The 14256-nt window shown below is 41.3% G+C and overlaps 1 protein-coding gene across 1 annotated transcript in view; it reads right to left on the bottom strand.

Moving 5' to 3' along the window:
- Positions 1 to 14256, bottom strand: part of Svep1 (sushi, von Willebrand factor type A, EGF and pentraxin domain containing 1) — a 179026-nt gene that overhangs the window by 30944 nt on the left and 133826 nt on the right. The window contains exon 37 of the mRNA XM_027403038.2: positions 844 to 1516. Within this exon, the coding sequence (XP_027258839.1) occupies positions 844 to 1516 (673 nt within the window). The remainder of the gene's footprint in view (positions 1 to 843; positions 1517 to 14256) is intronic.

Raw genomic sequence — 14256 nt, 5'->3', positions numbered from 1 at the left:
CTTGATCAGAATCCTGTCTTGTGGTTGTTCTTTCTGCTTCTCTTGTCCCCATTCCCTATCCCTGACTCTCTTGCCCCAGGTTGACGTCCTGCAGGTCGGGACAAGGTCTTGTCTTCTCGCACACTCACTGGAAAGATACTTTATCAGGGAAGCAGGTCATATTTGTATCTTGTTTAACAGTTAGCTCATCATGCTGAAATTACCTTTAGGTATTTCAAAATAACAATGCAAAACTGCACTTCATATTTCATTTAAAAATCAGTGACAATAAATATCTCTGAGTTCCATTTAGGTGATGAATTCTATAAAGGAAAATGGTATTTCATTGAAATTGGCTTACTCTAACTCCACATTTAAGGCTAAGCAAAGGCTACAAAGGCCTTGGAATGCCTGTAGCTTACTATAATGCAGAATGTTGTATACTGAAGAGGCTGGAGAAATGGTGCAGTGGTTATGAGCACTGGCTGCTCCCACCCCCAACAGAGGACTAGGATTGAATTCTCAGGACCCACATGGAGGCTCACAACTGTCTGTAACTCCAGTCCCATGAAATCTGTTGCCCTTTTCTGGTCTCCTTGATACCAGGCACACACATGGTGCACAATCATATATGCAAGCAAACACCCCATACACATAAAATAAAAAATTAAAGGATATATGTTTTAAGCTTTCACAGTTATCTTGATTCATTTTTATGCAGTAGACACTATGTATAGGTTTGAGCCACTTCTGTTTCAGCAATCAATATGTTCACTGCTTCTACTCCTCGATACTGGGTTAGCCATGGTAGACAGCCCTATGAGTGGTGGAAGTCATGGATCATTTTCGCAGTGAGTCACTTACCTCCAGAAAGCCGTTCTCTACCTTAGGTGGTTCATTACAGGAAACAGGGTGGCAGGTGGGCAGGGGCCTGCTCCACTGTCCGGTGGCCTCACAGGTGCTCTTCTTCTCTCCTTTGATATAGAATCCCTTGTGACAGCTATACGCTACCATGGCCCCAAAACTGTAGTTTGTTCCACTCGCATAGCCATTCATGATGCTGGGAGGCTCTCCGCACCGCACTGGGATGCACTGGACTGATAGGGGAGAAGGGCTCCACTGTCCCCCTCTCAGGCATTCAATCTTTGCCGACGTGTTCAGCACAAAACCTTCCAAGCACTTGAAGCTCACTACTGAGCCCGTGGCAAATTTTGCTTTGCTCACAGATTCCAGAATACTGTAGGAAACAGATGGAGGTTTTTCACAGAAGTGAGCTATACAGCGTGGCACAGCCTGGCCTTCTGGGGGAACCCATTTTCCCTGGGCATTGCAGATGAGCTGGGAATTGTCAGCCAGGCTGTAACCATCTGCACAGTAGTAGAATGCTGTATCTCCGAAAAGTCGGTGGGCAGTCTCTGGAGAGGCGTGGTCCACATTGGGGGGCTCATCGCAGGAGACAGCCAGGCACTGGTGGTTACTTGAATTCCACTTGCCATTGGCTAGGCATACGATGGTGTCAGAGCCAGCAAGGGTGAAGCTATGGGATGGAGGAGAAAGGAACAACTTAGTGTAGTATTGAGAGTGTAGCATTGTGTCTTCTTTTTTTTCATTTTTTTATCTTTCCAATACTAACTTTGCCTTTATTCTTTGTTTTTTTTAAAATAATATTTAGCATCAGAATATTGAGCTTATTAATCAAATGATTTTAATGGTTGATCAGAAGGGAAATAGAGTTAAGACTTTTGCTATTTAAAGACCTCTAATGACTGTTAGAGGTGTGTGCATGTGCATGTGCATGCTTAGAGAGGTCTGAGGTCATGATCATTTATCAGGAGCCCTGTACCTTTGTTTGTTTGTTTGTTTGTTTGTTTGTTTTCTGGGGCCTGAAGATTGCTGCTTAGGCTAGGCTGGCTGGCCAGTGAGCCCCAGGCCATGCCACTAATACCCACACCAGTTTTTTACATAGGTGTGGGGATCAAACCCAGGTCCTCATTTTAGCAGCTCAGGCCCTAGTTATTTTACATTTTTACAATAAAAACAGGTATAAGCTTTGGTCCTGTTTGACTCAACTCAATATTAGGCCTCCATAGCTTTGATAGCTTTAGTCTGTGGATTTTAATACTCACCTTTCAAAACCCTTTGACGAGCCATGTTTCGCCTAGATACAGCTTATAGTTGCTCACTTTCATTCAGTGAATGTTAAGACAGTGATTAAAATTCTAGGCTCTAGTGTTTTCAAAACCTCTGCCCATATGGTTAGAGTTAAAAAGCTTTGCTCCGTATATGGCTATGCCATGCAGTGAGTATATGGATACATTTTGCCCAATAGCTCCCAGCCTTTCTGTATGTACCAGGTGTTTGCCCATATCTGATGACAGATTTTGATATGCTCCCCAGGGCTATCTCAATAAAGCAGAACAAACCAGTAGGCTGTGCACTATTAGGGAAGCGGTATCCGAGGCATTCTGATTGTCTCTTTCAGTCTCTTAGACAACAGAGTTTTGAAGGGGTATCTAACATCCGATCAGTCTGTCATTTTGATACAAATGATGAGTAAGGAGATGATAATAGCCAGGTACCTAATAGAATCCTTGTTAGACATTGTGACTGGTCCATCTTATCGTCAGCTGAATGGTGAATTAGACAGCCCTGGTCACTTGCCTAAGATCACCCTGCTGTTAGCAGAATATGTGAGGTCTGAATTTGGCTACTAGATTCCAACACTTATATCTTTCCCACAATGCTGCTTTCTCTCTTTTTATCTTTTCAGACTAGTTAGTAAGACTTCTGTGTGTGGGCATGCTGTGGAAACTACACAGAGCTGTCATAGCACAAATTATTTAGCCTAGCTTTCAGCCAAGATTCTTAAGTCCTTAGTAACCAAAACTTTCACTGAGGTCCCTTTTAGTTCTAAAAGGAAATATCTATTAGAGGAAAATTGGGATTCCATCATCCTCACCACAAATATTCATAATATCTATAGGAGATTGGTGGATGAGTCAACAAAAACGACAGACATCAGTAGAACACTATTCATCCACTCTACCTATGGTCATGTACCATGCAACACATGGGAATGTGTCTACATGAATAATACTCTTAGATACTTCCAGTAGCTGAGTAAAATTTCCACTTAGAGCCTTTTCAGTTGGTAGTTTGGGAAAAACCTCAGTTCTTTGTAAGTAGATGTGGACTTAGCAGGTGTTTAGATGGCATCTTTTTTAACAGTTACAGGAAGGCATTCACAGTAGTATGCTTAGAGCATGACTATAATTGAAACCCAACAGGTCTGGCCTGCTGACCTGACTGCCCATGCACAGGACATGTCCTGGGTGGAAGGTCTACTTATTGAGTCTTCTGTTGTTTTACAGCTCAACTTGGATCATTCACACACTTTGAAACATGCGTCATCATAGTCCCCAACCCTTTGATGTGGCTGACACTGCTCACTGGCTGAAGTTCATATGCACAGACCCAGACAACTCTGGTTTATAGGAATCCATTGTATAAAGTATTGCCTTTATTCCCTGACTCCAGATGCTCTGGGGCAGAAGCATCTGTCTCTAGGATCTTCCATATTCCACAGAGCATCTTGAGAACATGAAACAGTGTTGTATAATTTGGCAGCACTTTGTGGAGACTCTGACCCTTAGCCTCCTGATAACTCTCCACCAACTATTTTTTCTTCATGGAAAAATCACAGCAAACTGGCTTTCTGATAGAATGGATAATGACTACTGAGTACAGACCTTTAAAGTATACACATTAAAGAATTCGTTTTTAGAATCTTCAATATTCCCTGGTCTGTATCAAGAACTCTGTTTTTCTTTACATACTTCAATCAACACTTATTTTTTTCATACATGACTCTTCACAGCCAGCTATGGGCCAGTCAATTCCTTGGGGCACAGATGTTGCACTAGTTAAGTACTTGTTTGCAATGGCCAATGGCATGATGTGACAGGCAAAGTCCAACTGTGGGACATTGTAAGACACATATGTGGTCTCTTCCCTGTGCCTAACATGGAGTTCCTGTAATGTCCTAAGTGCCAGCATTCTGGGGCTTTATATCACTAGATAGTGTGCTCAGTGAAGGTGAGCCTAGGTGATAAACAAAGATAAGTATTTTTTAAAATGTCAAAACTTTAAGATGGTTAAGGAGGATATATATTCTAAAGCATACAAAAGGGGAATTACTATAAGCTATAGCTTAATCACTTAAAGAAGAAAACCAAAGCGCTTACAGAATTTAATTCTGTTTGAAGTTTGAAAGTGTATTTGAACTATGGGCACATCCTTTACTCACTTACTTTGTTGAGGGATCGTTCAGAGATGATAAACATTTTCCCGTTGATAGTATATGCCTATAAATGCCTGCTACCAAAGCAAGAAGATGTGAAACTGGGCCAAGTGTAAAGTGTGAGAAACACTTGGAATCAGCATCAACCTAAGTTGAAGGAATACTCACTTAAACTCTTTGTAACCTTTTATATTTTCATTCAAGAGGTCCTGGGGGCAATCTTTTATACTTTTATTAAAAATCAACAACACAAATCATGTTCTAGGTAAAATGGCCCATCAGTATTCCAAAGATGCCATAGGACCCCAGAAATCCACAGGAGTCATTTGGAAACGGACAGAATACTTTTTGGAAGTGATTTTTCAATAGTTGAATTCACACACCTAGAGGAAGCTTACTAGCCAGCATGGGCCCTGGGAGCTTTATGTGAGAGCTCTGACAGCAGCATCAGATTCCCTTCCAAAAGATAAAGGCAAATCATTAAGGGACTGCAGGTTAATGACAATAATAGAAATTGTGAAGAAGCATCAGTATGATTTTGTTTCAATTCATAACAACAATCGAAGATCAAAGCTGCTGCCTTAATAGATCCAATAATTGCATTTAGAAGCTTATATGTCAGAAGAACCAAGGTGGAAACTCAGTGAGGTTTTTATGACATCATTAACCCTTCTATGCCTCTGCGTTTCACACCAATAAATATCAATCTAAGGATGAGAAGAAAAATGACAAACAAATGACCACCTATACATTTGACCAAACAATGAAGCACCTCTCACCTGGCTTTTGGGTGTTGATAAAAATTTATAAAAGATAAATGTTTGGGTAAAAGATAAATTGGGAATGGTGAGTTTGATGAAACACTTGCTTCTTTCCTGGTATTCATTATTCTACTCTGGTCTCTTGAAGTTCTTGCCTCCTCACTGTAAATTTGAGACTGTGTCTTGCTCCCATGATTCAGGGAAAGACTCCATCTAAACCAAACAATAGTCCAGCATCCCTCCATAGCTGAAGAGCTATTGACAGATGCTAAGTGAAGGAGAGACAGATTTCTTTAGGGGTGTGGTCCCTGGTAGGTGGTCCATACGATAGGGGACAGCTCCCTATTCTTTCGTATATGCAGCACAAATTGGACTCAGTGGGTGGCAAAAATAAAAACAAAGCAAAGGCCATGAAGTTGGGAGGAGGGTCTAGGGAGTAGGGGTGGATACTAGAGGAGTTTTGGGGAGAAGTGAAGAAGTGAATATGGTCAAAGGACATTGTATGCATGTCTGAAATTCTCAAAGAACTAATAAAATAACATCCTTAGCCATCAGGGAAATGCAAATCAAAACAATTCTGAGATACCATCTTACTCCTGTCAGAATGGCTAAAATAAAAAACACCAATGACAGTTTATGCTGGAGAGGATGTGGAGAAAGAGGAACACTTTTCCACTGCTGGTGGGAGTGCGAACTTGTACAACCACTTTGGAAATCAGTATGGCGACTCCTCAAGAAAATGGGAATGAGTCTACCACAAGATCCAGCAATTCTACTCCTAGGCAAATACCCAAAAGAAGCACATTCATACAACAAGAATATCTGTTAAAATATGTTCATAGCAGCACTATTTGTAATAGCCAGAAACTGGAAGCATCCTAGATGCCCCTCAACCAAAGAATGGATAGAAAAAAATGTGGTACATTTACACAATGGATTACTACTCAGCAGAAAAAAAAAACAATGGAATCTTGAAATTTGCAGGAAAATGGATGGAACTAGAAGAAACCATTCTGAGTGAGGTAACCCAATCACAAAAAGACAAACATGGTATGTACTCACTCGTATGTGGATTTTAAACATAGAGTAAGGGATTACCAGACTACAATCCACACTGCCAGAGAAACTAGTAAACAAGGAGGACCCTAAAAGAGACAAACTTTGTCCCCTGGAGAAGGAGAAAGGAACACGATCCCCTGAGCAAATTGAGAGCATGGGGAGAGGGCGAAGGGAGCTACAAGAATGAGAAGGGAAGAAGAGGAAGGATGCAGAGGTCATGAGGGAGCAGAAAGGTTGAGTCAGGTATAGCTTTGAAGAAAGGACATGCGATAGGTAGGGTTTTAGTTGGGGTGTGGTAGGGGAGGAGGGGAGGGAGAAGGGAACTGGGATTGTCATGTAATTCAATCGTGTTTGTAACTCAAATAAAAAAAGAAAAAAAGAATAAAAAAATAAAATAAAATATTATATTAAATGACCAGGGTGAGACAACAGTAAGAATATATGCATGTTTGTGATGTGTGGAGGTCTGGGTGGCTTATACAGTATGGAGGGCAGAGGGAAGGCAGACTTTAGATTTGAAAGGGAGTAAACTCCACTTTTATGAGGCTGAGAGCACCTCAGGATATGGAAGGAGACAACAAGACAGGTCACATCACATAGAAGTCATGGAGTGGATACGATGACGCTATTCTTAATATAACAAGATGCAGAGGCTGTGCCAGACAAGCCCCTGAGAGGCAATTAGAAATGGAAAACATGGAGAAAGGATGAGAACAGATTCCTGGTTTTGGCTATCACATAATCTGTAAATCTATAATACCTGATGAGATACAACAGACATCTTTTTAAAAGCGCAGCTAGGCTATCCAGATAGGAAACTTCCATGCTTCCGACAAGAGGAAGAAATTGAAACCAGAAAAGCAAAGCTTGCCAATGAATGCTGTGGTTGCCTTTGGATCAGACAAAGAAAGGAACCAGAGAGAAAAAGAAACAGAGCCTTGGAACTGAATTAGTAACTGGAGTGTCTGGCAGGAATCCACATCCTAGAAGGAGGTTTGCTGACATGGTGAACTTGAAACATTCAGTCCATCTCTGTGTCTTCAAAGGTGCTGGGCAGAAAAATGAGGCCCCAGCTAATTATAATTCTGTATCTGATATGGATTTCACACTAGAACTTGCTTTGTACACCATACACAGGTATCTTAGGGTTACCATCATTATGAAGAAACATTAGGACCAAAAGCAAGTTTGGGAGGAAAGGGTTTATTTGGTTTACACTTCCATATTGCTGTTCATCATCAAAGGAAGTCAGGACAGGAACTCAAGCAAGGCAGGGACCTGGAGGTAGGAGCCGATGCGGAGGCCATGGAAGGTGCTGCTTCTAGTTTTCTCTAAGCAGGGTTTGCTTTTCTTATAGAACTTAGGACCACCAGCCCATAGATAGCACCACCCACAAAGGGCTGGGCCCTCCCATCTAACACGAATTAAGAAAATGCCTTATAGACTTACTTACAGCCTGATCTTACGGAGGAATTTTCCTCAATTGAACGTCCCTGCTCTCTGATGACTCTAATTTGTGTCAAGCTGACTTAAAACTAGCCAGTACAACAGGCATGTTTCCCATCATGCAAAGTTCAGCACACAGAGGAGAGGCAAGATTAGAGCAATGATAAATGAGATACTAGAAGAAACCTGTTAACACACTGGTTAAAAAAGCAGCTATTGTTGAAGTTTAGAGTAGAATGCTGGGTATCAGAGGCCGGGAAGAGCAGAACTATGAGGGACAGGAGAAGGTTGGTTAGAAGGCATGAAGTTACAGACACACACAGTAAAAGATGAAATTGTAGGTAACAACTCTGTATCCTGCATTTCAATAAGCTATAAGAAAGGATTTTAGAAGTTTTCAATATAAAGAAATGACAAATAAGTGAGAAGACAGGTATATTTAACCTGGTGGGAGCATTACACATGTATACATGTACTGAAGCATTATATGATACCCCATCAATGTATATAACTCTTAGACTTTCATGTACCAGGTTTTAAAAATACTATTTTAAAATTAAAACATAATTACATCATTTACCCTTTCTTTCTTCTCCTTCCAATCTTTTCTATATCCGCCTGCCTCATCCTCTCTCAAACTGATGACCATCTTTTCTTTAATAATTATTATGTTATTATATGTACATAAATATATACATACAACCTGCGGAGCCCATTAAGTGTTGCTTGTATGTACGATTTCAGGGCTGGCCCCTTGGTGTTGGATGACCAATTAGGGGGCTCATCCCCAAGGAAGAGTAATTTTCCCTCATACAGGATCCTTTAATTGCCTGTAATTCTTGTTGGGGGTGGGAGCTGTGAGAATCCCCTTCTGTTTTAGAATGACTGTTGGTATTGATCTTGTTCAGGTCTTGTTTGCAGCCACATTGTTGAGGTATTACGGATGCAGTTTCCTGTCATTTCCAGAGACTCAATATCATAGCCAACTTCCTGGTCTTCTGGCTCTTACAGTCTTTCTACTCTTTCTCCATTTGTCTACTTTGGTTTTATTTACTTTATTTTTAATTTTATTTTACATGCCAATCCCAGTCCCATCTCCCTCCTGTCCTTCACCCCCCAATCTCCCCAGCCCATCCTACACCTAAGAAAAGGTGAGGCCTCGAATGAGGATCATCCAAGTCTGTCACATCATTTGGAGCCAGAATCTAGTGTCTCCACTCCCCATGTATCTTGGCTGAGAGAGTATCCCTTCAATAAGGAATGGGCTCCAAAAAGCCAGTTCATGCACTAGGGATAAATACTGGTTCCACTGCCAGAGGTCCTGTGGATGCCCAGGCTCCCCAACTGACACCCATGTTCAGGGGGCCTGGTTAAGTCTTATGCAGGTTTCCCAGCTGTCTGGTTGGGGTCCATGATCTCCCACTTGCTCAGGTCAGTTGTTTCTGTGGGTTTCCCCAACATGGTCTTGACCCCTTTGCTCATCACTCCTCCCTCTCTACAACTGGATTCCAGGAGTTCAGCTCAGCGCTTAGCTATGAATCTGCTTCTGCTTCCATCAGCTACTGGATGAAGCCTCTACGATGTCATTCAAGGTAGTCCTCAATCTCAGTATAGGGGAAAGGCATTTAAGGTAGCTTCTCCACTATTGCTTAGATTCTTAGTTGGGGTCATCTTTGTAGATTCCTGGGAATTTCCTTAGTGTCAGGTTTCTCGTTAAGTCCATAACGGCTCCCTCTATTAAGGTATCTCTTTCCTTTCTGTCCTTCCCCCAACCCGACCTTCCTGATCCCTCATGTCCTCCTCCCCGCTTCCCTTCTCTCTTCTCTCTCTCCTACCTCCTCTTAATAAAATAGATTTGGAATTCCAGATAGCTGTTTATCCTGTTGGAACCTTACCGGGTTTTTTTTTCTTGCTGAAGGTGTTGTCGCCACCTGCTGGCAGGCACTTGTAAGTTATACCTTAATTGGGCTGGCAAGGTCACTTTTATTGGCAATTTGTTACTATCTTGAAAAGCTCCAAGTGAAGGATGGAATAAGAAGGGGAGAAGAGGAAGGATGAGGAGGACAGGAGGAAGCAGGAAGGTTGAGTTGAGGGAAGAATAGAAGAGAGCAAGATAAGAGATACCATAACAGACATTATAGGTTTAAAGAGAATTCAGGCACAAAGGAAATGTCTGGAGATCTACAAAGATGACACCAATGAATGATTTAAGCAACAGAGGAGATGTTAAATGCCTTCCCCTGATAAAGAGACTGAAGACTAACTTATATCCTATCCTATAGCCTTCATCCCGCAGTAGAATCAGACACCCACAGCTAAACACTGAACTGAACTGTAATCCAGTTGCAGAGAAGGGGGAGTGATGAGAAAAGGGGTTCAGATCAGGCTGAAGCCCACAGAAACAGCTGACCTGAACAAGGGAGTCCATGGTCCCCAGACTGATAGCTGGGAAACTAGCAGGAGACTGATCCAGACCCCACGAACATGGTGTCAGTGAGGAGATCTCAGAAATCTATGGGGCCCCTTATCCCTAGCATAGGAATGGACTTTGGGAGCCAATTCCACATAGAGGGATACTCTCTGAGCCTAGAAACACGGGATGTGTGTCTATCCCATATCCTATCCCAAAGGATATGACAGACTCATAAGACTCCCTATGGAAGGCCTCATCCTCCCTGGGGAGCAGAAAGGGTATTTGTTGGGGGGGGCAGGGGAAGGAGGGAGCGGGAACTGGAATTAACATGTAAAACAATATTGTTTCTAGCTCAAATAAAAAATTTCAAAAAAAAAAAGAAAAGAAAAGCTCAAAGTGTGAGAAACCCATGATCATGGTCACAACTTGCAAAGTCTAGGCTGGGGGATATCCATCCCATTTCTATATGTGCCGAGAAACATGCAGGAGTACTCTGTGCAGCTCTGCTTTTATTAGCAAATAAAGTGGGAACAAACTAGCCTCCTGCCAGTAGAGATGTGAGTAATTTAGAGATGTTGTCTGTGTGTGTGTGTGTGTGTGTGTGTGTGTGTGTGTGTGTGTGTGTGTGTGTTGTGTAGGGCAGATGACAACATCAGATGTCCTTCTGTATTAGTTTGTAGTTTATTTTTTGGGACAAGTTCTACTGAACCTGGAGCTTGCTGCTTTGGTTAGATTGCCTGGCCAGGGAGCCTCCAGGATCCACCTGTCTCTGCCTCCACCAGCACAGGGTTTATGATATGTGCTGCACTGCTTGGCTTTTCACCTGGGTGCTGGGAATCGGAACTCAGTCCTCATGCTATGCAGCAAGCACGCTACTCATTGAGTCATCTCCGCAGGCCCAGGGACAACATGTTATTATAGGACGTATTTTATAGCAGTGAGAAGGCAGTACCACTGACTGCCATGTATCGGAGAGAGATTACTCACACACATATGTATATATATATATATATATACATAATAAAAATAAAGTAACTATTTAAAGAGAAAAGTGATTTTATGTGAAAATGAAAAAATGTAAATGTTACTTCCTCAATGAAACAATATGTACGGATATACATAAACAGATAATTTAAGAATACACTTGCTTATGTAAATATGTATGTAATAATAGCAAAATAGGCATTGTTACCTTGAGGAGAATAGAAGAATATTGAGAATGGCTTCCAGGAGAATCTGTCATATCATATTTCTTTCATAAATTGATTTAATTATAGTAAAAACTTAACATGTACTTGTTGTGGAATGTTAGCTGAAGATGTGTTATATTCATTTATGCTGTGGAATATTTGTTTAATAATGCAAAAGATGTGGTGCATTCTTTGATGCTGCATTTGCTTAACTCTGTGAAGCTGTGTTACTTTGCCTGTTTCAAACACCTGATTAGTCTAATAAAGAACTAAATGGCCAATAGCAAGGCAGGAGAAAGGATAGACAGGGTTTGAGGGCAGAGAAAATAAATAGAGGAGAAATCTAGGGAAGGGGTCGAGGAGCAAGAAAAGGAGGAGAGAAGGATGCCGGGGACCAGCCACCCAGCAACATAGCCAGCCACAAAGTAAGACGGAAAGAAAGATATATAGAATAGAGGAAGATAAAAGCCCAGAGGCAAAAGGTAGATGGGACAATTTAAGAAAAGCTGGCTAGAAATAAGCTAAGCTAAGGCTCGGCATTCATAAGAATAAGTCTCCAAGTATTTACTTGGAATCTGGATGGCAGGCCCCCAAAGAGCAAAGAGTAAGAGTAAAAAAACCAACCACATGCACTTTTATCTCAGCAATGGGAACACAGGTTATTTTAAACAAAGTGTTTGGTTATTTTTACTTCTGTATATTTCAAAGACTTTGTTTACACTGTGGCCAGAAGGAAAGGGAACAATACAGGAATCCTCCTCCAGAGTTGCTGCTCCCTGAAGGACCACAATGAGAGGATGGCGTCCACAAAAGAGCTCAATGTCCTTTCTATCATCAAGAGTTTGAAGTCCAGAAAAGGAAAACTATCTGTTAATAGTTGATTTTTGTCTTTCACAAAAAGTTACAAATGGGTAGTGATTTGTGACTGTGGGTACTTACTATTCATTTGTTCAAACAACGAAGACAGCTCCCTCCTGTATTACGGATTGCCAGCAGGTGCCCATTGCTTCGTATGATAATCATATTACAATGATAAAGGCATATTTGCACTAATGCTTCATGTGTATATAAAGGGTCACTATCAGTAGCTATGAGACTTATGGGAAGATCCACTTTCCATTCATTCACTGATAAAAACAGAATTCACAGACATTACCTGTGAAGACCGGGCAGTAGCTCTAAGATAGTTCTTCTTCCAAATTTAATCTTTGTAGAAGAATCTGGGGAGATGGCTCAGTTGGTTAAGTGTTTGTTGTGCAAGCATGAGGACCTGAGCTCGAGCCTCAGAACCCAGATGGGGGAAAAGTCTGTTATGACTAATAAAGCAATGTGTGATTCTAATGTAACCATGTAAAGTAATTCATAAGAAATTTCTCTGAATAAACTAAACATCTCTTCAAGAAAATGGTGTTGGATACAATTTATATAGTGTGTAAATAAACTGTGGTAAGATAGAGAGACATAACTACAGGCCAACGTAAAACCCTCTGACAATGCAAATAATTTATGATGAAAAGATAAGAGACTGTTAATATTAAAAATATATACAAAGTTCTGGGGCGAAATGAAGCAAAATGTCAATGCAATTTATTTTCTAGACAGTGAAATTACAGGGAACTTTTACATACATACAGGTTTTATATTCTCCCATTTTATATGGCAGTCATACATTGCTTTAATTAGTCACATCTGGCTTTTTCCCTCAGGTCCTCATGTGTGCACATCAGACACTTTACCAGCTGATCCATTCCCCTAGCCCCAGGGCCCAAATCTTATGTGAGTCAATCTGCAGTGGATGCTGCAGACCTCCCAAAGTCACTACTGCATTGACACTGAAATTTTTATTTATTTTATTTTTACATGTATGGGAGTCTTGCCTGTATGTATGTCTGTGTACCACATGTGTGTAGTGTCTGAGAGGCCAGAAGGCATCAAATACCCTGGAACTGCAGTTAATGGATAATGTGAGTCACCACATGGTTGCTGGGAATGAAACCTGGGTCCTCTGGAAGAGCAGCCAGTGCTCTTGGCTGCTGAGCCATCTCTCCAGCCTTGCACTGCCATTTACTATTAGAGATCTCTTGTTCACTTAACATATTAAAATATAGAATTGAAGAAGTTGATCTCACAGAAGTTTAGAATGAAATGGTGGTTGTTACAGGCAGTAAGTGTGGGAGTTAGGAGGTTTGAGGAAAAGTCCAAAAATAGGAACTAAACTATAGACAGATAGGAACAAGAAGCAAAATCACAGGTGACCTATCACGGACTATATATTTCAGTAATGAATAGTGGGAAGGAAGGATTTTGAACACTTTTTCCAAGAAGAAATGTTAACATCCAAGAGACAGATATTCAAAACTCCAGGTAAACAGCACAAAATGCAAGTGTGTGGGGACATGATATGTGGTCTTACCAATGTGTACAGTTTTTGCACTTTTAAGAATCAGTTCTTTCTTGTTTTAATTAGGATTTCAGGAAATTTTTATGTTGGTATTTGAAGCTCAGGATTTCAAGAACATGTTGTCACCATCTGGGGGTGAGAGTCTAGACAGATGACATGAATATGTTTCAGACGGTTCAGATTCTGTACGCATCAGCTCACCCCAGCACCAGTTAAGGCTTCGCTGATTTATCCCTCCAGCTAAGACATTCATCAGTCTTCCTTCCCTCACGGCACTAGTGGCTTCTAGTGAACCCGCTTGACTTAGGAGGACATTCAAGACACAGAGAGGACACACTGCTTCCCCTAGCTGAAGCAGAAATCCAGAGAGCAGCAGCTGTGGACACTCCAGAGTGTGCAACCATGGAGGATGAGGAAAATATTTAACAAGAAAGTGTGGACAGAGAAGAAACACAGTGGCCACAATGGAAGACCACCTGGGGTTTAACCACACTCACACTCAATGCCTTGCTGCTTGAGACTGTAAATGAGGCCATGAGTTAAAGCCTTTGTAAGTTGTTTCCTGGTTTTCCAAATATCATCTTTCAACAAAGTAAGATCATCCAAATGGAGAAAGCCAAGCCCTATCTTGTTTATTCTCCCACTGATTTATCATCCTAATATTGTGACTTAAAGTCTTAGCTTCTGCTTTTGTGGACAATAGACAG

The sequence above is a fragment of the Cricetulus griseus genome, chromosome 2 (genome assembly GCF_003668045.3).
Source record: "Cricetulus griseus strain 17A/GY chromosome 2, alternate assembly CriGri-PICRH-1.0, whole genome shotgun sequence".
Lineage (NCBI taxonomy): Eukaryota > Metazoa > Chordata > Mammalia > Rodentia > Cricetidae > Cricetulus > Cricetulus griseus.
Note: the sequence above shows the minus strand (reverse complement) of the source record. Positions and strands in the feature narration are given on the sequence as shown.